Here is a 23,919-nt window from a genome sequence, read left to right on the forward strand (position 1 = left end):
CAAGGGCTTTCCTTCACAACCTTAGGTACTGTGTACTTTGGTAGACACGCCGACCTGCCTGGGCTACCTATGTACCTTTGGTGAAGCTGGAAGAACCACCCGCTGGCCAGCCTCAGGTACAATATACTTTGCAGACCCGCGCACTCAATTGTTCCCCGCCTCTGCGCTGATTGGCCATAGCATGCAACAGGGTGGGCTCCAGGCAGTGGGAGCTCTGGCCAGGCCAGGCTCCGCTCACCTGTTATTCACCTCGTCATTCTTGCTCTCGATTCTTACGTCCTGCATCCATGGTTGCGTCCTCTCCATCGACGACCAAACTTCATTTTTTCGCGTGTGCGAACCGGCGCTTCGATTGTGCTGGCCCAGAATAGGCTCACGTCGAGCTTTGACCGACTCTCAGGCGCGATACGCAGACAAGCACCAGCCATATTGTCACGGCCCATTGCGCCCAGCGGCCGTCCACAGGCAGGCTGCCGAGCAGCACGGAGAGGCTCACGCGTCCCTACTCAGGAGCCGCGGTCTTCCACAGCCATCGACGCGCCTCGCGCCGTCCGTGTCGTCGCGACTTGTCCTGGTCAGCACCACAGCGCCCTTCGCGATGAGCGCCCCTCCACCAGGTGGCCGAAATGGCCCGCCCCGAGCCCCAAAACCGAATCCTCTGCGTCCCATGCGCAGGAAGCCGCGGCCGGCGAACCCGCTCGTCGCAAGAAAGCCTCCAGCAAATGCCGGCCAGAATCCCTCCGCCGGTGCCTCTTCCCAGGCGGCCAAGCCAAACGGCGCCAAGCCCACCATAGAGGAACTACGCAAGCAGTATGGTGGCTGGTCAGAGCCCCCCCCTCAGTATCAATACAGCGACATCCCAATCATGACGACCAAAAAGGCTCTGCTCGAAGGTGTCCGCTACCATCTCATGAAGTTTTCCCAATCGAAAATTACCGACAAATCCGTCGACCCAACAGACCAGGACGCTTTCACTCGACCGGTCACCTTGCACCGACGGGATGCTAGACAGCCACCACCGGGGAGGGCCATCAAGGAAGAAGTACCCGAGCCGACTCCAGTTGATGAGAAGGAACGGGAGAGATTGGCGCAGATAAAGGCCGAGAGAGAGGCGCAACGCGCCATTGATCAGGCCAAGATTGCGCCCGTCGTCAAAGAAAATAAGCCCCAGAGGCCCAAGAAGCAAAAGGAAGAGAAGACCATGTTCAACAGGGCTCCCAAATCGGACGCTGCCAAAAAAGAGGCTGACTTACGCTACGAGGAGGCACTGCCCTGGCATCTGGAGGATGCAGACGGTAAGAACGTGTGGGTCGGCAGCTACGTCGCCGCTCTCTCTCGGGCCAACGTCGCCTTCATGATCGACAAGTCCGTCTTTCGTATGGTGCCTCTAGAGAAGTGGTACAAGTTCAACTCAAAGCCACCCTTTCAGCCCTTCACCATTGATCAGGCCGAGGCCTTCATGAACCGAAAGGTTGACGTGGGGCGTTGGGTGATGAAGGATGAAGAGAAGAAAGCGGGCCAAAGCGACTTGGAAGCCACTCGTCGACTACTGTATGGCCGTGGTCAGATGGTGAAGACCGAGAGCGCCACCTTCAAGGCCGCATCGAGGCTGGAAAAAATGGATCACGACGAGCTCGATGTCTCTGGCGATGAATTCCAGGATGATGACGAGGCGACTTATGTGGATCGCAATGACGACGAGGACACGAAAGAGTCAAGAGAGCGGATCCGCCGTGAACAACTTGGTGCGAACCTATTTGGTGATGGTGATGAACAAGAAGTCGACAAAGAGCTCCACGAGCAGTTGAGGGAGGAGCTGGAGCGGCAAAAATACGGAAAGTCCACAAAGAAAGCTCTTATAAAGAGGGACCGCGAAGAGATTTACCAGAGTGACGACTCGGAAGAGAATCCCTGGAGCAGCTCCGTACGTTTCCCCAACTCCTTCAGCCATGCAGCGTGGTCGCTAATTGCCTAATTGCCTGCAGTCTGATGACTCTAGCGACGAGGAAGACGAAGAGGCCAAAGATGACGAAAAGAAAGAGGGTGAAGGGAAAGAGGGCCATGCCGAAGCCAAGGACAAGGCCAAGGGTGGTACCCCAAAAGGCACGCTGACGCCGCAAGGCAAGCAGAAACAGGGTGACCTTGTCAAGAAAACAAAGTCCCTGAAGCGGGCAGGATCCCCCGCTCTGTCCGAATCCAGCGGAAATGAATCATCTCGGAAGAAGATGAAGAAGTCTGGTACTACGGCGCCGGGCAGCCGTGCCGGCACACCATTGCCACAGGGCACCGCAGTCCGTCGTCCTAAGGCTGGAGGGGCAGGCTCGGGCAGTGACGGTGAGGCGACAGCTGGCGAAATGTCTGATGGTGCCGGCCCACGAAAGAAGATCAAGGTTGTGGGCAGCAACGGCAAAGGGACGCCAGCAGTCTCTAGGGCGGGCAGCCCCAATCCTGCGCCTGGTGGTAAGTTGATACAATATTTCGCAACCCTCGTGACATCAGACAGGCGTGATGCCCCTTTTCGACGAAGATGGGCTAACGACAGCTGCAGCATCTCCCTCCTCACAGGCCGGCGGAGCAATCGAGTCTTGGGAGATATTGGAGAAGATTCCGCCCGAGGGTATTGCTATCGGGGATCTCATCAAACCTTTCCAGGGCCGTGTGGGTGATAAACCTGGTCAGATGCCCAAGACGGAGTGGATTCATCTGGTCAAGCAACTCTGCGACTACGGACCGGACAAGCGCTTGCGCCGTCGGAAGTGAGAGCGGTGTCCTGTCTATCTACACATGGCATCAGCCGCTGGACGACGTCGCCATGGGGCATTTGGAGATATTCGCGGAATGAGCGGCCAGCTGTTTGCGGCATTATCGGGGATTGCGGGCTCCCGGTTGCGCATACATAGGCGGATAAATAATGACTTAGAACGTCACCTTCAAATGGCTGTGTGCGAGTGATTCAGCTAGGAAAGCACTGAATGACTAGACGTAAGATATATTTTTGGGTATCATTTAAATAAACGCCATGAGCCTCCTACTCGTCCATTTGCCAAGAATACTGGAGATCCTTATTCCTCTCCCGTCTGTTGATGGCCTTGAATCGCTCTGCTTCGAAACCGTTACCCCGATCGACACCATCCCACCGATAGCCTGGCTTGATGCCGAAACGATTGGGCGGAGGGGCGCCAGAGTAGACCGGGCGCTTTTTGGACGACTTGCCTCGGGCACCTGGGGCTGCTCTTCTTTCACTCATGAACTGCGCCATTGGGTCATTCCATCGTTCCCTTTCCTTTAGTTCTCGGTTCATATCCTCGTCTTCTGCCGTCCTGGCAAAGGACATGACTTTCGCATCCTCGAGCAGCTCTCTCCGATGGCGGGCTTCCTCGAGCTGAACATGCCCCTTCAACGCTTCCTTGGCCTCGGCCTCCTTGCGCTCGGCCTCGAGCAAAGCTCGCCGGGCCTCGGCTCTTTTCATGGAGATGTCTATCCTCCTACCCGTGGCATCACGGTAGACCGTCTCTTCTTCTCTTGCGTGCTTGCGATGCCTCTCGAATTCTTCGTTTTCCTCTCGCTGCCGTCTCTTGAGCTGGGCCGACACGGCAGCGGCAGTCTGCAATCCAGCGTGTGTTCCGTCGCTCATTTTGACAGCCGGTTCGCCCCCCTCGACTACCGGTGCCTCGTCGTCGTCCCCCTTGGCCGCGTTCTCCGCGGCGACGGCGGCGAGAATGGCATCTGCTGCAGCTGTGTCATCGTTGGACGACCCAGCGGCGTCCTTGGGTCCGCCGACCACTTTCCAGCCGCTTTTTTTGGCCTTGCGAAACTCTGCGGTGGATCCGGCGACGGTTACCGGGCCGTCCTCGTCGTCGTCTGCTTGCTGCTTGCCAGCGCTGGCCCATGTCGCGTCGTCATCGTCGGTAATGAGTAGCCCGGACGGCGGAGCATGCTTTCGCTTGCGTTTCTTGGAGGATGATTTCGGGTCGGCGACGAGATAGCGAGATGCTAGATAGTTTGAAAGATCTGCCGGCATGTTCGGCCGAGGAATTGGGGAACACGGGCGCCGTCGAGAAGTTGGGATCGCGAACTGGAAGAAACAAAACGCTGGGCTTGCACAGGATAGAAATGGTGGCTGGGGCAGAAATGCACAAGTCGTCGTTCAGGCTCGCAGACAGTGATGTGACGCTCACGCGAAGGGCGGAATGTAGTATGCGTGAACAACGGTAAATCTTGGGCGTAAGTGAAAGAAAGGGACCTTTCTAATAAGTGTTGTGCCACCTCTGGACCCCAGCGTCACACGTTGGCGGTATCGAGCAGGGACCTGCTTCGTATGCATTGGGGGATGCACTTAAACGAGCGCGCTCAGTTGCTGGGCGCGCAGAAAGCTGTCCCTCCGCGGCCCCGTTCCCCCGCTACAGGAATGTGAGCAGCGGACCGAGAACGACCAACCGGGCTGTCCTACTGAGTGATTTCGTAGGTGGGTTCCCTAATAGCTTAGTACGGTGGCCCATGGATGGGATCGAGCTTGCTTTCACATCAGCCGTCTTACGTCTTCTTTGCCCATGCCGTAGCTACGCCAACATCAGTGTCGGCTGCGTCTTCCACCATAGGTACCTCATGCGACTCGCATTCTTACTAGGCAATAACTGCCGACTCGAATGAAACTGCGTCTCTTCCCCGTGCTGTCCAGAGACTAATAAGACACCTCGGCTGGATCATGCGGAGCCCGCTTCGACCATCGACCGCCCGTGATCTTGTTCCACCGCCGCCGCCGCCGCTGCCGCGAAGAAAGAAGCGATCGAACAACACGAATCGCGACCTCGGTGCACTCGCCTATCCGTCTTCATGCCAGCGTCTGGCCAAGATGAGTCGCCGCCGGAACCGATTCAAGCGCTCGCTGTGGCCATGAAGCTGCCTATGGCGCGACACTCGACCTCAGCCATGGAGTCTGAGCTTCCCTTGTCGCGGTCCGAATCAAACCTGACGTACCGGAGATCAAACCCTTCCGCCGCGTCTCTATATGCATCGACACTCTCACCCCCAGGATCGCGCCCGATGTCTCCGGCTGGTCGCGGCTCGCCGTCACGCACCCTATCTGGTGCCGTCTTCGAGCCGTCGTCGAGTCGGACATTTGCCGACAACTCTGCCGACAATCCTGGCGAGCCCCTCAACCTCATTCTCCAGTCCTTTGTCCCCCATGTGGCTGTTTACGCGTCCGAAGACACAGAGGCGCTCATGGGCGAGAAGGGCTGCCGGAGTGGTCTGTGGGAACTGTTGCGGCCGTTTGGAGAGAGAATCCAGGGCAAAGTTACCGTAAGAGACAGCAACGGCATGAGTCGGGCCTTCGAGGACTTTTCGGTTCGGTTCACCAAGTTTGGAGACGGTGTCGGGCATCCGGATCCCTCCATCTTGGGGGCGAAGCAACCCAGGCTGTCAGGGGTTGGTGGTGCAAACGACATCCAGGAAAGCACCTCCCGAGACCGCAAAACTCTCGCAGATGTGGAGGCAGTGGTCGAGCGGCATCTATCATATGCTGAAGAATCTTCACTTGGACAACCACACCAAGGACCTATTGCGAGACCGGGACAACAACTAGAGACGGCGTCTCCTTATTATGCCCTGTACATGCGGCGACTGCTTTCTGCGCTACCTATTACGCCTCACGAAACGTTCTCACACCCAGTGGCATGCATTATAGCCATCAGCTCCAGGAACGAGGCTCCGATAGAGGAGCTCAGAAGCTTGTACGCCGACACCAACCAGGGGGATCATAAACTCCCGCCGTGGGTGGACAGCGAATACCTCAGGTACTACGTGCTGGTTCATGATGAAGAGAATGACGACATCAGCAGATCCATAGCGCTTTTCGAGCAGATGAAGCGACACTTGGGCTTGCACTGCCACCTGCTTCGTCTACGGTGCAGTCAAAGCGCGGAGACGGATGACGATAGCATTCCGCTCCCACGGAGTGACTGGATGTCGGCGGGCGAAGAACTGGCCGAGCTGCGCCGATGTGACAGCGAGGAAGAGTTCGCGGATCCTACCCGCTACATATTTGAGTCGGATGCCACAGCCATCCGCACCTTTGTCAGGGAGATGGTGACGCAGTCCATTATTCCGACGATGGAGCGACACGTCTCCATTTGGAACGACCAAGTGGCATCTCGGCGCAGAGGTATTACTGGAAGGTTCATCAACCTGTCACGGAAATGGGCCGGCTTTGGAGGCGGCTCTCGGTCGTCGTTGGGCGCTGGCGGCAGTACAAAAGACAATTATGACATGTCAGGATTTTATCGAGCAGACACACCTGAGAGCATCATGAGGAAGCTCGCAGACTACGCCTTCATGCTCCGCGACTGGAAGTTGGCTCACTCCACATACGACCTGTTGCGATCGGACTTTAGCGAGTCCAAGGCTTGGAAGTACCACGCGGCGGCCAACGAGATGGCGGCCATTAGTCTGTTGCTGATGCCGCAAAATCTGAGTTCCAAGAGCCGGTCGGAAACGATAGATCAGATGCTCGAGTCAGCCTTTTACTCATACGGAACTCGATGCAGCGCGCCGTACGGAGCGACGCGATCCCTGGCCCTGGGACTTGAGCTTTTACGCCTTCGAGGCGGCTCGCACATTGACGACGCCGGGAGGTGGGGTCTTCGATTGCTCGAGTCCAAGATGCTCGGTCGAGTGGCGGATGCCCTATTCAAGGAGCGGTTAGCCGTATGCTACGCCTCCAGGGCGGGCCTTGGCAGCTTCGGCTGGGGTAGCCGTCACCGCAAGTCGGCTGCCTGGAGTGTCCTAGCCGCGGATGCTTGGTGCCAACAGGCCAAGTACATTCCCGCGGAGAGGTGCTTAGCCGACGCGCAGAGGACATACAGTCTGCTTCCGCACAAGCGTGGCATCAGCGCGTTCGGGAGCGCCATGGAGTACATGGCCTCCCTGGAGCACGAGCTGGCGGAGAAATTACCGTCGTGGGGAGACGCCGCGAGGAACGAGACCGGGGACGAGGCAGAAGAGGACGAGGTTGACGAGGAGAGCGAAGCCTTGACGGACATGCGCGCTCGCCGGGCAAGCGTGACGGCTCGGGCGGGAGTGCTGGAGACGGCGCCGCTTCACGGGGGAGCGCGAGACGAAGACTCGTTGGCGCCGGCAGCCTCCGAAGGCTTCGCCTGATTATATACTTCGCTGTGTACCCGGACATTCCTGGCGGCTATGATATTTTCTCTATAGACTAGGTGACGGTGGTGGCTGCGCATTTTAGAGACGGGACGGGGGGCAGTAGAGAGAAGAGATATGCGATGTGGGCAGACAAAATGGAATGACTTCCATGGTGCCTCGGAACTGTGCAGGCCCAGAAGCGCATCGCAGAACCCTTGGGGCCTTCGCGCCGCAATAATAATGTCAAGGCCATTGACCTTGATTGCAAAATATCGTGATGGGATGTATTTGCTTTCGAATGCGTATAGGCTGCCACTGCATCATCAGCACCAGAGCTGGCTGGTGGTTGCAGTGCGTCTCGCCTGCCTAGCAGGTAAGGTGGTCTGCTGGGGCGGCCATGACGTCTCTCTCTCCTCTGGGGGCGATTAGATAAAGCCCGTCCGTAGGTCTGTCTCCATGACCTGGCCCGGCCCGCGCTTTCAACTCATTCACCTGCCTCCATCCGCCGCCTTTTACGAAGCCCACGACGCGTTGCCTATTCTCGCAATCGCGTATCGTCGCATTCTCGTCTATCTCCAAGGTCGGCGCATTCACCTCTCCTTCCCAGCGGCGACGACCCCGACAGAGAGCTAGACGCGTTTGCGTCGCCCACGCGTGCGACACCGAATCGACCACCTCGCCTCGGTCGCTGGCGCAACATGGGTGAACTCGCCGACTACCTGGTGCAACACGACGCCAACTTTCGGAAGTAGGTGGCACACTTCTCCCGATGTGCGCACGCATCACGCGATGGCCTTTTATTTTAATCTTCATTCATGTAATATTTTTTCAAAGAAAATAAAAAGATAAACATGCTTACAACTCGGCCTCAGAGCTCGGCTACCGGCGCTCTACTCAGACTTCCGCCCACAGAGAACCTTGAATCCCGATGGCTATCGTGCCAACGTCTCGGCTTGGCGTGGCGCCATCGCAAGCCTTGCTTCGAGCGGACTCCTGTCCCGCTATATTACCGGTTCAAGCCCCCTTGTTCTACAGCTCGACGACTCGTTGCTGCGCTCGTTAGAGAGCAGGCAGTTCGGGCAGCCCCTAGCCCTCGCCACCGCCGTTCGCGAAGCCATTGCCAACAAAGATCTACTGCCGGTACAAGAATTTCTACAATCGAAGCACAGCATCGGCGCTCGCTCCTGGGCCGAGCTCCCGTGGAATGCGCTCGGCTGGACGCTGCGCCAGCTCGGTGTCGTAGACTCCGCGCGAGGCGAGGATCGACTGCCAAAGGGCCGATACGTTATAGTGCAGAACGTGGACGCGGCAGCGGCCGAATTAGCACATAGAATGGCGGATAGGCCCTCAAAGTTTGATCGAATCTTTACAAAAGCGCAGTTTCAGCGCGACTTTGGCACGGCCCTTTTGGGAAGCCATGTACGACTGTCGGATACCGACTTCGAAGTGCTACTCACTTCCTTGACTAGAGATAGAAACATGATCGAATACGACGGTCGTACCATCCGGATTCGCGGAACATCCAATGAGCTAAGAGGCATCACGGAGGAGGACTCGGCCATTGCGTCCATCAAGGAACTCACAGCGAGTCTCAAACATCAGACCGAGCTTCTCAACGCTCGCATCGACGAGCTGGGTAGGGAGGCCAAGACTGCAGTCTCCCGCAACAATCGGGTGACTGCACTGGCGGCTCTCAAGTCCAAGAAGATTGCCGAGTCCTCGCTTGCTCAACGCTACACAACTTTGAACCAGCTCGAAGAAGTGGCGGCGAAGATTGAGCAAGCGTCAGACCAAGTGCAGCTGGTGAAGGTGATGGAGTCTTCCGCGGGCGTACTCCAGAGCCTCAACTCCCAGGTCGGTGGCACCGAACGAGTCGACGGCGTTGTGGATCGTCTTCGGGAGCAGATGAACGACACGGACGAGGTGGCTGCCATCCTTGCCGACGCGACCGGGACTGTGATAGACGAGAGTGAGATTGATCAGCAACTGGAGGCCTTGGAACAGGAGGCGAGGAACGCAACACTGGCAGACCAACGCAGAGAGGCAGAGAAGAAGTCCGCCGCTGAGGCAGAGCAAGTACTGAAGCAGCTGAACAGCCTGCCTCGGGTGCCAGATCAGGAAGCTTTGCCAGACAGGCAAAAATCGCCGACTCCGACGTCTGAAACTGGAATCGGCAACCTTTCCTTGGGGGGTTCGGCCAGTGAGGAGAGTCTTAAAGAGAGACCGCAGGCAAGCGCCGAAGCCATATAAAGAAGGGTCTCGTGCACATATTCGGCCAGTATCGCAGCGCAGAAATAGGAAACCTGGCCAACTTCGTTTGGGTTCGGCCGTCAAGCGAGCTCCGCCTTCATTACGGATGTATGTACGGAGTAGGCTAAGCTGTGATAATTGCATGGAGATCATAGCAAAAGGAAATTTGTGCTTAGAACCACTGTGCAGAGTCGCTCTTCTTTCCCCTCTATCCACCGTGTACCAGAAGATGAAGCCGTCGTTGCTATAATATAGAATGCTTTGTATGCTTTATGATCAAACAGCGCCGAGATCGTGCCGACGACTTTCCGGAGCAGCAACGGTCCCAAGAGAGGGAGATGAGACCCCCGCAACTTTCGCATTGTGATGAGACTCTGAATTACCTTGATGTATGACATCATTGCCGTTAGGAGGTCCTTTGAACTCGGATTGTGATGGCGCATCGGCAAACCTTGGGTCCTGAAGCTTGTCCGCTAGACTCGCCGTGTTTTGACCTTCCTGGTAGACCGGCACTCTTTGTTCGGGGCTTTCCGTACGTATGCTCATCGCCTTGTCCGGCGGCTCGTCATCATCGTGCGCCTTCGTAGCCCCAGCTCGACTTTTCCTCGCGCTGGCAATCAGGTCTTTGAATGAGGAGTCGTGTTTGGCAGCCCAGGCAGCACCGTCAAAGTCCTTGTCCTTGATGGCCGCAGCGGCCTGCAAGGCTTTGCTGCTCGTAGGTGCACGGCCACCTTGCGTCCGTTCCCATATCTCCATGTCTTGAAGCAGCTCGGAACGCTTTTTAGGATGGGCAGCGTCACAATTGGCGTTCCACAATGTCAGCCATTCCCTATGGCGCTTCTCCAGCAATATCCGGGGCCCTTGGCTTGATAGTCCCAGCTCATTCATTTTCTTCCGCAGTGCATTTTCCTTAAGCATGGAGTAGTTCAGCGCAGGCAGACGCTCAATGGCTTTGTGTTGTCGTTGGGGACGATGACCAAAGGATGATAGACTACTGCTATTTGTCGCGACTGGTGATGGCCCAGGGCAGGTCTCGAGGTGTTGGAATACCTGCCAAGCCTTCATCTTCTTGTCGCACACTGGGCAGGGAACCAAGCCGTCGGCTGCGGAACGGTGTGAGCAGGCCGCCCTCGGGCTGAACGACTCTTGAGCACTTACGATCATCGGGGATATATTCGTCCTCGTCCTCGTCGTCTGATGCTTGTATTACCTCCTCCGGTGCGTCGTTGCTCGCTTGTGGAGCCACTGTTACATGATCGGTGCGGTTCTTGTTCAGGCGCGCGGAAGTTCGTATCCTCTTGGGCTCGGGAAGATCGTGCGTCGCAGGAGATGCTTGATCGTCGGCCTTCCTCTTCGGCGAACGTTCCCTCGACGGTATACTTCTCGCGAAACCCAAAATCGCCTCTCTGGCTCTCGAAAACGCCTCGGCGGCCTCCTCCACGGACCAGTTGCATCGAAGCTTGAGCTCCTGTTCCGGAGCCCGGCACAAGGGACATTTACCGTCGTTGGACAACGCCCTCCTGATGCAAAGAGAGCAGAACGTGTGGGAGCACGACGTTATCATGGGCGTCTTGTAAAAGTCCTTGCATACCTGACACCGAATCGCGGCCTCGACAGAGGCAAGCCCGGACAAGGGCGTGGAAAGCCAATCTGTCGAGTCCGGCACGTCGTCGCCGGGCATTGCTTCGACGTTGGGATTCTTAGTGGTGATGTAAGTGCGCGCAAGAGATACGAAGCCAACGACTATAAGGGTAGTTGTGCTGCCTCGGTGGCAGCTACTCCATCGATGGAGCGGAGGCTTTGCGACGATGATTCCCTTCCTGCGCAACGGGACCATGCAGTGAGCGGCGATTGACCCACCACGGCGCTGCATCCTTCGCGCCTGCACGCGTCAACGGGATAGAGGATGGAGACCTTCGCTGGCGTATCGATAAAGGCAGAGTTGCGTTTAAAGCGGTGTCTCCGTGCCTCTTGTCGGGCTTGGTGCCGCTCTATCAAGGCAATGTAGAAAACGGGGTGGCTGTAAGGTGAAGGGGCACGTGATGTCGCGTCACCCGTTCAACGCGTCTCGCGGCCAGCTTTAGGAAGTTCCCCGACGCTGTCCATTCTACTGGGTCACGTCCACCCTCACACAGTAGATCGTTGGCAACGATCGATCTAGCGACGGCGGGCACGGTCCTCGATTGCTTCGCAACAGTTCTACCGCTAGGATGGACGAACACCAAAAGTTTCTTGCAGATCGCTTGCTCAGCGAGCAGCGTTCGGTACGTGACAGTGCGCGTCTTAAGTAGACTGGTCTCTAACGTCGCTGAAACTTAGATCACATACCGCCTACTGAGCAGGGCCCTCGACGTTCATGTGAACACTGCAAAAGGGTATGAATTCGTTGACTTGACCTTTCTAGCTGCGCTGACTGTCGGGCTGCAGCATGCTCTATGACTTCTATCAGTACCAAAACGCCCAGCGACCAGACTCGGTCCATGCAACCTATCTTATTTTTGGTGTCAAACACTCAAAACCTCGGCAAGGCGACAATGATGTTGGGTTGACCAGTTCTATGCCCGAGCCTGACCCGTTCTCTGATGACATACCAACTTCGACTCTCACACTTGTCAGCGAGGGGAACCTTCGAGGTTTGTATCAACTCATATCCAGTCACTTGCTAAAGCGTGCGCTGACAATGCCCGTAGATGCCCTGTCCACATATCAAGAGGTGACGGCAATTCACATATATAGTCTTGCCCCTCACTCAATATCTGACCGCAGTTCACTCACCGACGCTGTCAAGTCTATATCAGAATATCCTCAGGAGAAAGACCCTGCCACTGCGGCACAGAAGTTCGGGATAGTTCTGAATCCAAACCTTCGCAAGCGCACTCGAGATGGACGCCCAGAGACCTTGGCTCCCGCAGCGCAGAAGCCAATTAAGGCCGAGTCCGTGCAGAAGCTGGCGCCGACAAACCCATCCCCGCCAAAGGCAACGCAAGACCCGCCTTCCAAATTAAAAAAGGAGCCCTCCGACGCTGCGCCCAAGAACCCTACACCATCGTCGAGCTCCAGCAAGAAATCCGTGTCCACGTCCAAGCGCGGAGGGCCGGGGGGTATCATGCAGTCCTTTGCTAAAGCGGCTTCAAGACCGCCCAGCAAGCCAAAGACGGCCCCTGAAAAGGATGACGACTCTGCTATGGCTCTGTCTGACGATGGAGAGGCTGACGATGCTGATATTATCGCCTCGAAGGAGACATCCACAGATGCAGCAGCTGTTAGAAGGACAAGAAAGGAACGGGAGGAGGAACTGAAGCGTATGATGGAAGAGGACGAGGAGGAGGACGAAGACGAGGAAAAGGATGGGAGCAATGAACAGAGTGACGAAGAGATGCAGGACGCTGTGGACCCTGACACGCAGACTGTTGCTGAGCCGCCGGCCCAAGATAAGCCCGAGGACAAAGAGCCAGCCGAGGTTGTATCAAGCACAGGAGATGGGCGACGCCGGGGCAAACGTCGCATAATGAAGAAGAAGCGCATACTGGACGATCAAGGATATATGGGTAGGTTTCTTTGGAGCGTATTACACTGCCAATCACCTTCGCTGACACTGTCCCGCAGTAACAATTCAAGAACCGGGCTGGGAATCCTTCTCGGAGGATGAAGTGGCTCAGCCACCAGCCAAGAAGGCTGCCCCTACACCCACTCCGTCATCATCGAACCCAAAGGCGAAGAAACCTACTGGCAAAAGCGGACAGGGCAACATCATGTCGTTTTTCTCCAAAAAGTAGGCAAACATTCCAGTGTGGCCAGCACGCATGCCTGATCCTTGCGCGGGGGAGTACGAGATGACGAGCAGCCCACGCAACCCGTCGTAGTATCATTTAAAGGAGTCTGGTTCGGGCGCCTGCGCGCTACTCGACCGCGCTCGGTACAGTTCCACGTTGTCCTGCATTCGCCCGAGGAGTCTGGCCAGCCTTTGAACGCCTTCAACGAGGCTCTCTTCGGGCTCCCATGCGAAGCATAGCCGTATATACTTATCAAATCTTGCACCACCCTCGTCTCCAAGCACTTCAAACATGTTGCCGTGGCCAACGGCGAGGTTCTCCTCCTCCATGGCAACCTCCGCTATCGAACTCGAGGAGAAGGGATGCTCAGGTGGAAGCGTCAGCCAGATGAAGTAGCCTCCGTAAATCTGGCTCCCGCTGAGGCTGCTCTGTCGCGTCTGGACGCCCAGGGGAACGAGGAACTCGCGAATGGCGTCCATCATAAGCCTATGCCGCCGCTGCAGCGACGGCCGGACTGTAGTCTCAATATGATTTTCTAGGTCCCCATGGTGGACCATGTCGCTCAGGATACCAGCGCAGAGCTGGCTGGGAGCTCCGCCAGACATCGTAGAGGCCGTCTTGCTGAGCCCGTTGACGAAGGCCGGGGACGCCTCGACCCAGCCGGTCCTCACTCCAGGGCCCGAGATTTTGCTAAAGGACCCGTTGCTCACGGCATGCCCGAAACCCTGCGGGTCGTTTGCGGCAGGTCCGATGGCCAGGTCGATGTCGCACAGGCGAGGGATCCGCAGCTCTGGTGGCCGCTCCGGGGTGGGTGCGCCCTCGAGGGGCCACTGCAGGAAGTCGTAGACGTCATCACAGACGATGAGGGCGTCGCGCTCCCTCGCCAAATGGACAAGGGCTTCGCGGCGGCGGCGTGACATGGTCTTTCCGGAGGGGTTGGAGCACGTTGGGACCGTGTATATGATGTGTCTGTACAGCTTTCGATGGGACCCGGGCTCCTTGAACGTCTGTACGAAATACATCGCGGGTCAGCCGACAAGGGTTTGTTCGAGTAGTGAACAGCTCTGGGACAGGACAGCATGGGACAAACCTGCGTCTCAGGCCTGCTGCCGGCCTCGTCGTCCACCTGCCGGATCGCCCTCTCGAGAGCCTCGAGATCAACGCCCTCGTCGTCCTCGGGCACGGCCCGCAGCTTGCCGTTCAATCCCGAATCGGCAAAGATGCCGCAGGCCAGGTAGTAGCAGGGGGCAATGACCCAGACGGCGCGCGTGTAGGCCGGGTCGGTGAAGCTCTGGAGGATGCAGGCAAGGCTCTGGCTGGCGCCGCCGGTGATGCATATGCGTCGCGGGTCCGGCTGGACGCGGTAGTGTCGGCCCAGCCATCGGGCGAGGCCCTCGCGCAGCGGCTCATAGCCCGGGTCGGCACCGTACTGGAGGATCGGGGTGTACTGGGCCTTGTCCGAGAGGACGCGCTGGCAAGAAGCTGCCAGGAGGCTCGCGGGTAGCACATCTGGCGAAGGCCAGCCGCGCATGAGATTGACTGGCTTGTTCGGCCGGGACATGGTGAGTGTGTGTGAGGAGAGGAGAGAGTGAGTGAGGTACGCGCGCAAAGAGAGTCAAAACGACTTGTATGCTAGCTATAAAGGGCGCGTTTCGCAGAACGGGCGGTGGGCTTGCATGTCAGTGTCTTTGCTTCCAGCGTATCACTCGTCGTTCAGACCAATCGCCTTGGTGAGATGATGCGCCGAATCCAGGTGTCGCCAATGTCTGCCTCATGTGTCAGATCAGATGGTCAAGGAGCTTGTACTACTATTCACGGCGAAGGGAGGGGCCACGCTTGTGGCGGGGCAATCGATGCCGACAAGCGGAGAGACAGACAGCCAGCCACCATGGTGGGGATCGACGGGCGGTAAGTGGGCATGTCTCTCAGCTTCGGCCAAGATTCTGTCGAAACGAAGCCGGAAGAGTTTTAGAAAGGTGGGCGTGTTGGGCCGTATGGCCATGCATTCGAAGTATGAAGTAAGTTAAGTTACATGATGGCAGATGGGGGCGTTACATTAGGCGGGGTGGCGGTGGTATGTAAGACGACAATGATGCGTACAACAGCAACTCTGGAGTGCATTCATGGCCAGGACAATGACTTCCTTCATCCATCAGGTTTGGCCAACCTCTCAGGGCCGCACGTTCCCTACTATACATGTGCGTGAGCATTCGTCATCTAGACCTCGTAAGGCGCGGCCCCTTGTTCAAAAATGAGGTGCGGTTTTCGCTTCGCCAGATCCAGTATCGTCACCGCAAAGACGCCGTTGGCCCACGCAAACCAGCTGCGCGTATACTGACTTAGGTAGTTGACGTCGACACTCTCGTGCACCAACCCGAGTTTGGCCGACTTCAGCACATAGCTCAGACACTCCTTGATCTCATCGTCCGAGTTGGACGTTTGTGCCTGGATCAGCAGGCTCATCGGCCACGCATTTCGCAACCCAATGTGCGGTCCTGTTTCTGTCAGTCAGCATGACCAATATGGCGAGGCCAGCTCCGCCCCTGACGGCATACGCACCTCCAATTCCTTTGAAATCTTTGCCCTTCAGATAGTAAGGGTTGCCGAGCTTGTCGAGTAACATTTTCCGCGTGTTTTGGTACGTCGGATCCTTGACATCGACGAAGCCCATGACGGGAAGGGCCAGGAGCGATGGATAGTTTGCGTCGTCCATGAGAATAGACGAGCCGTACCCGTCAACCTCGTACGCAAACACGTCGCCGTACTTTTTGTGCTTCACTACCCCGTGCTCCATCACGCCGGCTCGCAGTTTCTCGCTCCACTTGCCAAGCTTTGCGGCGAGAGGCCCCTTGTTTGCCGCCTTCAACAGCCTAGAGGTACGGCCGAGCTCCACAGACATCATGGCGTTGGCGGGGATGAAGAAGCCAAGAATGGTCGCGTCATCGCTGGGGCGAAAAGCTGACCGGACAAGCCCAGTGCCACTGTTAAGTGGGTTGCCGACGCCTTGCAAGTTGAGCGTCTCCGTCCCCGTGTTGGTCGACCGTTGGAATGTGTAGTCGTTTCTGCGGTACCGCCCCGTCTCGGGGTCAAAGGTGGGTTGCGACTGTTGCTCCAAGACCTCGAGCAGCGTGTCGACGGCTAGGAACCACCGATCATTGAGAAAGTCGGTCGAGGCGGTGTGGTCATAAAAGTCGTTTGCGAGGGCCAAGAAATGGGCAAGTGAGTCCAGCTCGTACTTGCACTCAAAGACAGCGCTGGGCTCGTACGCCGGGTGAACCACATCGTCCTGGCCATTGGAACTGATGGGCAGGTCGCTGATGGGGGGCGGCTGGAAGGCATTGCAGTACGGAGACTCGATAACATACTCGGCTTGCGTATTGATGGCTCCTAGAAGCAGGTCGAAAATGGCCGGGTCTTTTTTGGCAAGCGGTTGGTAGGGCCGCAACTGGTTCGTCGAGTCACGCAGCCATTCAGCTATGATGTCGCCAGTGATGATGAAGGACTGCGGACCCTGCCAGGCCCCCTCGTCTTGAGACGAGCGCGAGCCTGGCATCCGAACAAAGGCTGTGTCCTTGCCGTTGGTGTGAAATTTGACTGTCGTGTCCGTCGTGGACGGGAAAGCGTTCTCGAACAATCGCGCCAGATCGGGGTCTACCATCCTCGACGTCACATCTTTGATGACTCTCTCGATTTCGTCCGAGTGAAAGGTCCGACATCTTGGGTCGGGTCGCTGGAAGGGAAGAGCGAGGGGGCCGGTGCTCAGCGGGCGACTTGACTCGGACTGGGTCAGCGGCGGTTGGCAGAGCAAACAAGCCCAGCAGACCAAGGAGGACGACTCGACTCACTGCGGATATGCGGCGTACGAGGCGTAGTTGGGACACGCCTTGCTCAGAGGCACCTGGTGGTGGCCGTTTGCGGCGCTTGCGACAGGCCATGTCGAGCAACAGATGCCCAGGAAGCTGGCGATCAGCAGCCGCCGCCGCCAGGAAGGCATTCGGACTGGACGGCCTTGCGGAGGATGGTGCAGCATCGCGACAGATGCCAATCCGATGGCTAGGACAGCCTGTAGGGCAGGGCGTGGGCAAAGCTACTGCAAAAGAAATGACTGGGGCTGGACAATCCGACAATCCTCAAGCAGAGGCCATGTTGTTGTTGGGAGAAAGCGGGCGACCACGACGTCACCTCGCGACAACCCATCGTCAGTCACGGCCCATTCCCACGACGACGTTTGATCTGCCCCAGGCGGGACCTGGAATGGAATGACACAGTGGAGGCAGGGACCTGGACCCACAGAGTGGACGGGAAGCTCAGGTAGCTTGCTTCAGCTTGACTCCATACTAAGTTAGTACCTAGGTACCTCCTGTAGTACCACGTACGTACTGTCCAGGGGCTTAGGTGCCCACAATAGCCTAAGGTACCTACTAGGTAGGTAACCTGAGAGGGGCGGGGGCAAGAACAAGACTACTAGGTACCTCTACGGAGTACGGAGTACTGCTATTTCGATACTGGGTTCCTGGTAGGTTCCTTTGCTCATTCGGTACGTGACAAGATACCTAAAATCCCCACTGCCCAGTGCTTCCATGCATGGTAAGGCAATGAATGCATGTGCCTTGCGCCTTTCCAAGTTCATGCATCAGTGCTTTCCTTACCACGAAGTGCTGGTCCATAAGTAGCGCTGGAGGCGTGCCGAGACTCGCCGGACTCCCCACACATCCGAGCAGTGAGCCTATGCTCAACAAAGCCAACGAACCGCAAGAGCCTCTCAAAAGACGCAGACCTTGGCCCGCCCGAGCCTTGATCCTTGTTGCGCTTCCTCAACTTCTGATGAACACGCACGCAGACAGGTTTGACCCCTGGCTCATCGTCACAAAAGAGGGTATCTTGACTAAATCCAATGCTGCGTGTAACATACACCCGAGTCGCTTCCGACTCTACTTCACCAACCCCATGTCCGGCTCGACGCTGTAAACACAGGCGGCTTCCACTGTATTCTCAGTGGATCCAGTACCCGCTTCTGCTTCAGTCTCTGCTTCTCTCGCTGCTTGATGAGCTTCTCCGGGATAACAATCTTGTGGTCGCTCTTGTGGTACACCTGCATCTTCATTGCTTGGAGCGTATGCTCCACATCTTGCGTCGTCATCGCCAGGGCCGTCGAGATCCCTTCAATCGTCACCTTGTCATCCCGCTCGTTGTACCCCAGCAAAACATCCAGGATATTCTCAGACCAGTACTGACGATAGCTCAGCAGCCCCAGATCTGACAGCGGTTTCTCTGGCGACCCCAGCTTGCCCTCGATCTTGGAAAGCTCGTACGAAAACTGGATGAGAAGTCTGCCAAATCCTTTGCGCTGGTACTGTGGCAACGTCAGAATGCACGCCACGTTGTACCCGTCCGCGCTCTCTTTTTCCTTGGAGAAGTATCCCACAATGTGGCATCCTTTGTCGCTCCGCGTTGCCATGACGTAAAATAGGAACGGATCCACATCGTAGTAGAGCGTCTTGTGGTCAAGGAACATCTTTGACAACAGGCAAAGGTTTCGACACCACGTCCTCTGTCGCCGGCCGTCGATTTCGAAGAAAGATACGTAATCGTCTCGGTAGATCTCGTTGCCTGGCGGGTGCAGCAGCGAGCACTTCTTGCGATGCCGTGTGAAGGCGTGTTCATCACCGTAGTAGCTCAAGCAGAACTCGCATATGAATATGACGTCTTCTTGGCTGAAGGCCTCGGGATACGGCGAAAAGTACCACGGGAATAGATCGTTCCTGCCAAATTGCACCTTGGATATATTTCGAATGCGGGATATCTCGGCCGGGTTTTGTGTCATCGAGCCCGACGTCCGCAGCTTTTCGATCTCATCCTCTCGGTTGAACGTACCCTCGTCTTTCTTGTTGTCCTCTTCCTTGTCGTCAATGTCCATCTCGTCCGCCCCTGCGGGGGTCGCGCTCGCCTCAACGCTGGCCCGTGCTTGGGAATCGCCATCGAGTCCTACAGAAGAAGATTTTCGCTGGCCTTGCAGTTCGACAAATTCTGTACGTGTTTCCGCGCGTTAGCCTCATTATGCCACCACGCTCTCTAGGCGAGACAGCTCCTAACGTACCTGACCACGGATGAGGGGTGGTCGCCTCAGACTGTACCGATTGTTCGCGCTTCCCGGGGCGCTTCTGAGCCTTCTTCGAAACTTGCGCTTTCTTGTTCTGCGCCGAGGGCGCCTTTTTGGACTTGCTCTCCTTCAGCTTCTCCTTCTCGGGATTCGGCCACTCCACGTCTTGGGTGAAGTCGATTCTCGCCACAGGGACCCACTCGTCCAATCGCTTGTTGAAGTTGTCGAAGTTGCAGTAGAATTGCTTGCCGCTCTTTGTCTCTTTGATGCTGAGGATCTCGGCCCGCCGTGGTTGTCCTTCTTTTTCCACCCAAGCGATGCACCCAGTTTTGAGCGTCTCAGGAGTCGCTTTGCCCCGCAAGCGAGGCGTGTCAGACCCAACGGTCGGCTCGCCGCCGGGCGTACCGGCAGCCATGATGAAAGAAGCGCGGGCGCGGGCGCTTTTGATGGAAACCTTCCGTGCGACACTTGATGTGGGAAGTAGAACAACGTCAGTAGGAGGTGGCGGGGCGAAGGCAGAAAAGGTTCTTATCGCGGGGCGGTCAGGGCCGTTATCACACCCCCGGTAGTTGAATATTGCACTGATATCTGCATACGACTCCACCTTTCCTGGTATGCCAGCGCTGTAAGGCTTTGGTACGTATACTGTACGAAGTGCTCCATACTTTGTAGCAGCAACTTCGAATATATCTTGTCCACGGAGTCTTCGCGCTCATCGATCTGGACCGAAACGGCCTATCTTACCGCTCACACAACCTAGCGGCCCATTATTCTCTATTCCATGTTGCGAATACCGCAGCAAGGTAGCTAAAGGCTACCATCCACTTCTTGTAGAAATGGCCGAACTTTCCTCCAACTGGAAAGAACTACAGGCGCGCTTGAAGGCCGAAGAAGGGACCCAACCTCAAAGGAAGCGCAAGGCTACAGACGAGACAAACCCCCACCAAAAGAGGGTTAAGACCTCAAAACCTCCCGACCACACCGCGAGCCCGGCCAGTCAAGCTCGTCAACGGAAGCACAGTCCCAAGAGAGCCATGGGTGGCGTGCACAGTTCCAAAATGGAATCCGGCCCCCGACATGGGCCATCGCCCTCCCTCGCGCTTTGGGCTGAGGATAACGACATATCTACTGAGGCCTTGGCAGAGGCGTACGAGCTGGGCGCCCAAAGGGACAATTCGATGATGATGGCCTCTGCAAAAGACAAAGTGAACCACGGACTCTCTGAAGGCGTCGAAATCGGCAAATACGTCGCCATGGACTGCGAAATGGTCGGTGTTGGACCAGGCGGCCACGAGTCATCATTGGCGCGTGTCAGTTTGGTAGACTTTAACGGGCGGCAAGTTTATGATTCGTATGTCAAGCAAAAGGAACGAGTCACCGATTGGAGAACAGCCGTGAGTGGGATTTCACAGAAGGAAATGAGGTTTGCCAGAAGCTTCGATGAGGTTCAGCGTGCTGTTTTTAGCATTGTCAAGGACCGCATCCTGGTAGGCCATGATATCAAGCACGACCTGGAAGCCTTGAAGTTGAGTCATCCACCAAGGGATATCCGGGACACAGCCAGATACCATGGGTTCAAAAGGTACGGGCACGGCCGCAAGCCAGCCCTCAGAACACTTGCCCGAGAGATCTTAGCAGTCGAGATCCAAGAAGGGCCACATTCAAGCATCGAGGATGCCAGGGTTACCATGTTGCTGTTCAGGAAGCACAAGCCAGGATTCGACGTTGACCACGCCAATCGTTATGCGCCAAAGCCAGCACCGAATAACCACAAGGCTTCTAGCAGAAAGCCGAAGAAGTCGAAGAGTCGCAATACATGACCATAATGACGACCAGCCCAAGCTTGTGGAGTCTCCGATTCGGCATGACGGCGCACGAAGCCGCATTTTGACCCACAACACTATAGCGGGATGCCTTCCATCAACTCGAGAGCTCCTTCACGGCCAACCGTTATGATGACATCCCCTAAAGTCTTGGTTACGAAGCCAGCCTCGCAATAGGTGAAATAGTACTAGCAAGAGTCAGAACTGGTCCTGTTCGTACGCAGATTTGAGCACTCACCTCCCACTTCCTGCGGAAGACCTCGACCCCAGCTTTTGTCAAATTCGGATGCTCCTTGAGTAACGCTGGCTTGATCCTGTCGTTGAAGTTCTCTTGAAAGTTTTCATTCCAAAGCCTCAGTGTTCTGGCATAGTGCCCGCCGATGTTCTCGACGTTCTCGACGATGAGAGTGCCGGAGGATTGCTGGCTGATATGATGGAGTAGTTGTGTGGTGGATGGAAGATAACCACCGGGGAATATGTAATGGTTGATGAAGCTGGACGATAAGCAACACGCCTCTCCCAGATAAGGGGCGGCTTTACTCACTCTTCGGACTTGGAATACGCCTCGTGACGGCCTTCAGGCATTGTAATGCACTGGAACATTGCGATACCGCCGTCCTGCTTGAGCAGGCGGTCCACACATTTGAAGTACGTGGCCAGGTACTCTTGGCCGACGGCTTCAAGCATCTCGATGGAAACGATCTTGTCGTACGGCCGGGGCGACGTCGGGAGCTCTCGGTAATCTATAAGCTTGACTTCGATCCTGTCACTGAAGCTAGCCGCCGCGATCCGTTGTTCAGCGAGGGCTTTTTGTTCCTTGGAAAGCGTCAAACTCGTTACGCGGCATCCAGTTCGTCTGACCGCCTCAATGGCAAACGAGCCCCAGCCAGTTCCTATTTCCAAGACGTGGTCTGTGGGCTTGAGTCTGGCGCCATCGATGAAGCGGTTCAACTTTCGGATTTGCGCCTCCTCCAGCGACTCCTCCCGAGGCTCTGGCCCTGACGAGACGCGCTGCCAAATGGGACATGAGTATGTCATGTCCGGAGACAGGAAAGCGGCGAACATGTCGTTGCTTATGTCGTAATGAGCAGATATGTTGAGGAGGGCATTCGAGAGCGTGTTAGTGGAGCGGGCCATTGTGGACACAATCGAGGAGAGGCTTGAGATCCATGTTGTCCCATTATCCATGCGGTCCCGATTGACGATGAAGAGCTTGAGAGTATAAGTCATCAGCTGGACGCAATAGTGGGAGTGAGAGCGAGCAATGGATCATACACGGAAGAACGAGGTAAGGTCTTCGCACTGGAAGTCGCCAAGCATGTACGCCTCGGCGAAGCCCATGTCGGCGAAGAGAAAGAGCCTCATCCAAAAGGCATCATTCTTGACAACGATCTCAACGCGGGGGACGGAGGTGGCCCGGCGCGGCAGGCCAGTGTATGGCTCGACCTCGCCAGGCTCACCGGACAGCCTCTGGCCAAATACATGCCGCGTCCCTCCGGGCTCATCAACGAGGAGTAGGGTCCCAGTGTCGACGCGGGAGAGGAGGGCAAGGACAGCCGGCTTGGCCACGGCGAGGGCCGGGGCCCAGGTCCAACCACCGAGAGTTCCTCTAAGTGCCTCAGCGCCAGCGGAGAGGGGGCGCGAGAAGCTGGCAGCAAAAGCCGGCATGAGCGAGGACTCGGAGGAAGGCATGACTCGTACGAGGGAAAGGACAGCGACCGGGCGGTATGAGCCCGAGAACTGGGGACTGCTAGGCCGGACAACTGCAAGTATACGAGGCGCAAGATGGGAGCCTGAGAGCTACAATGGCAACGAGGGCAGGAACGAACAGCGGTCGAGGGGGCTTTATTGCACCGGCGAGTCGAAGGGTCAGGGCCCGGAATCCCGAGGTGCGGCGTCAAGGCATAGATGGGGCCTGGAGGAGGACTGAGTTGGTGTTGACACGGGGGTGTGGTCGGATGCATCTGGCTGTAGGGGCCCCGTCCTCGGTGATAGCCAGCGTGGGTCATCGCCGTTTATAGTAGAGGTAGTTAACTACGTACATCGAAGACAGGCGGGTCAAGTTCCGTCTAACTGGGAAGATGGACGACCGAGTCAGGGTCGGGAGAGGCGCCGGCGCGGCGGGGATCCAAGCTGCTTCGGCGAAGGCGTGCGTCATGTCGAACGTGCTGCGCGCGCGCCCTCGCACTGCATCGTCGGGCTGCAGGGGCTCGACAGGCGGGCACGGACGTCCCTGGAAGCGAAGCAAAGCGGAGGGGGAGGGGGAGGGGGAGGGGGGAGGGGGTGTGGAGGATTGAGCAGACAGTTGCGATGGGGTCCGAGTGTGCACCGAGTCTTGATGTCATTGATATCAAAAAAGCCGATGCGGAAGCGGTCGCAAACGCCCAGCCATCTTGACGCTAGTGTGTGCAAGTATGTACTCAATCACTACTGCAGTTACAAGTTACCTATAGTTTTGAGAAGCCAACCGCACCCATTTAGGCAAGGCGCGCGCGCGGCAAGGCGAACCCAGCCAAGCGGAAACTGGAAACGGGCCACCCAGAGGCGTCGTCGGACAGCCGTATACGTACAGTATACGTGTGTGCAACATCAGTACAAGTACAGTACGTACGCGGGTGCGGCAGCAGCTTAAGCGAGTGTGAGGGTGAGCCCGGATGCATCTTGTTATCACAGTGGTGAGACCGGGAGTGACGCGGAAGTAGTTGAGGGGGAGGGTTGACTCAGACTGGAAGGCAACGTACCTGTACCTGATAGGTAAGGTATCCTATACGTGACATATAAAGGTAGTATGCGTGCATCCCTTTTAAGGTAGATACTGATACTATCGTAG

At 56.8% G+C, this 23,919-nt stretch overlaps 11 protein-coding genes across 13 annotated transcripts; 5 read left to right on the forward strand and 6 right to left on the reverse strand.

Annotated features, from left to right (window-relative positions):
- Nucleotides 1-264: 264 nt before the first annotated feature.
- Nucleotides 265-3,031, forward strand: TFG1 (transcription factor IIF subunit tfg1). 2 transcript variants are annotated; one of them, XM_047987884.1, is made up of 3 exons: nt 265-1,924; nt 1,986-2,460; nt 2,549-3,031. In XM_047987884.1, the coding sequence occupies exons 1-3, from the start codon at nt 599-601 to the stop codon at nt 2,758-2,760; spliced, it is 2,013 nt and encodes a 670-aa protein (XP_047843874.1). In that variant the 5' UTR covers nt 265-598; the 3' UTR covers nt 2,761-3,031. The 2 variants fall into 2 exon arrangements, with proteins under 2 accessions (XP_047843874.1, XP_047843875.1); XM_047987885.1 differs by having other exon boundaries at nt 1,986-3,031.
- On the reverse strand, nt 2,971-4,307 carry CWC26 (Pre-mRNA-splicing factor cwc26). The gene has a single exon (XM_047987886.1). It carries the CDS (start codon nt 4,019-4,021, stop codon nt 3,029-3,031), a length of 993 nt encoding a protein of 330 aa, XP_047843876.1. The 5' UTR covers nt 4,022-4,307; the 3' UTR covers nt 2,971-3,028.
- Nucleotides 4,308-4,523: 216 nt separating this feature from the next.
- JDV02_006487 (uncharacterized protein) lies at nt 4,524-7,394 on the forward strand. The gene has a single exon (XM_047987887.1). The coding sequence runs from the start codon at nt 4,834-4,836 to the stop codon at nt 7,156-7,158; it is 2,325 nt and encodes a 774-aa protein (XP_047843877.1). The 5' UTR covers nt 4,524-4,833; the 3' UTR covers nt 7,159-7,394.
- A 231-nt stretch (nt 7,395-7,625) lies between these two features.
- On the forward strand, nt 7,626-9,635 carry JDV02_006488 (uncharacterized protein). The gene is made up of 2 exons (XM_047987888.1): nt 7,626-7,891; nt 8,016-9,635. Exons 1-2 carry the CDS (start codon nt 7,842-7,844, stop codon nt 9,391-9,393), a joined length of 1,428 nt encoding a protein of 475 aa, XP_047843878.1. The 5' UTR covers nt 7,626-7,841; the 3' UTR covers nt 9,394-9,635.
- On the reverse strand, nt 9,073-11,290 carry RAD18 (RING-type E3 ubiquitin transferase). Its single transcript, XM_047987889.1, has 2 exons — nt 10,552-11,290; nt 9,073-10,496 (listed from the first exon to the last, which is right to left on the reverse strand). The coding sequence occupies exons 1-2, from the start codon at nt 11,264-11,266 to the stop codon at nt 9,670-9,672; spliced, it is 1,542 nt and encodes a 513-aa protein (XP_047843879.1). The 5' UTR covers nt 11,267-11,290; the 3' UTR covers nt 9,073-9,669.
- Nucleotides 11,291-11,495: 205 nt separating this feature from the next.
- cdc27 lies at nt 11,496-13,436 on the forward strand. The gene is made up of 5 exons (XM_047987890.1): nt 11,496-11,657; nt 11,713-11,768; nt 11,821-12,026; nt 12,084-12,941; nt 13,000-13,436. Exons 1-5 carry the CDS (start codon nt 11,604-11,606, stop codon nt 13,167-13,169), a joined length of 1,344 nt encoding a protein of 447 aa, XP_047843880.1. The 5' UTR covers nt 11,496-11,603; the 3' UTR covers nt 13,170-13,436.
- On the reverse strand, nt 13,259-14,727 carry YEY2 (Valine--pyruvate aminotransferase; the record flags this gene model as incomplete). The annotated part of the gene is made up of 2 exons (XM_047987891.1): nt 13,259-14,173; nt 14,257-14,727. 2 exons carry the CDS (start codon nt 14,725-14,727, stop codon nt 13,259-13,261), a joined length of 1,386 nt encoding a protein of 461 aa, XP_047843881.1.
- Nucleotides 14,728-15,383: 656 nt separating this feature from the next.
- JDV02_006492 (uncharacterized protein) lies at nt 15,384-17,160 on the reverse strand (the record flags this gene model as incomplete). Its single annotated transcript, XM_047987892.1, has 3 exons — nt 15,384-15,661; nt 15,726-16,936; nt 17,012-17,160. 3 exons carry the CDS (start codon nt 17,158-17,160, stop codon nt 15,384-15,386), a joined length of 1,638 nt encoding a protein of 545 aa, XP_047843882.1.
- A 566-nt stretch (nt 17,161-17,726) lies between these two features.
- ESA1 (Histone acetyltransferase) lies at nt 17,727-19,747 on the reverse strand. Its single transcript, XM_047987893.1, has 2 exons — nt 19,264-19,747; nt 17,727-19,193 (listed from the first exon to the last, which is right to left on the reverse strand). Exons 1-2 carry the CDS (start codon nt 19,679-19,681, stop codon nt 18,103-18,105), a joined length of 1,509 nt encoding a protein of 502 aa, XP_047843883.1. The 5' UTR covers nt 19,682-19,747; the 3' UTR covers nt 17,727-18,102.
- A 204-nt stretch (nt 19,748-19,951) lies between these two features.
- Nucleotides 19,952-21,784, forward strand: REX4 (3'-5' exonuclease). Its single transcript, XM_047987894.1, has one exon. It carries the CDS (start codon nt 20,103-20,105, stop codon nt 21,084-21,086), a length of 984 nt encoding a protein of 327 aa, XP_047843884.1. The 5' UTR covers nt 19,952-20,102; the 3' UTR covers nt 21,087-21,784.
- On the reverse strand, nt 20,694-23,074 carry JDV02_006495 (Cyclopropane-fatty-acyl-phospholipid synthase). 2 transcript variants are annotated; one of them, XM_047987895.1, is made up of 4 exons: nt 22,365-23,074; nt 21,634-22,301; nt 21,328-21,583; nt 20,694-21,277 (listed from the first exon to the last, which is right to left on the reverse strand). In XM_047987895.1, exons 1-4 carry the CDS (start codon nt 22,779-22,781, stop codon nt 21,167-21,169), a joined length of 1,452 nt encoding a protein of 483 aa, XP_047843885.1. In that variant the 5' UTR covers nt 22,782-23,074; the 3' UTR covers nt 20,694-21,166. The 2 variants fall into 2 exon arrangements, with proteins under 2 accessions (XP_047843885.1, XP_047843886.1); XM_047987896.1 differs by having other exon boundaries at nt 21,634-23,074.
- Between the last annotated feature and the right edge of the window lie 845 nt (nt 23,075-23,919).

The sequence above is a fragment of the Purpureocillium takamizusanense genome, chromosome 6, assembly GCF_022605165.1.
Source record: "Purpureocillium takamizusanense chromosome 6, complete sequence".
Taxonomy (NCBI): domain Eukaryota; kingdom Fungi; phylum Ascomycota; class Sordariomycetes; order Hypocreales; family Ophiocordycipitaceae; genus Purpureocillium; species Purpureocillium takamizusanense.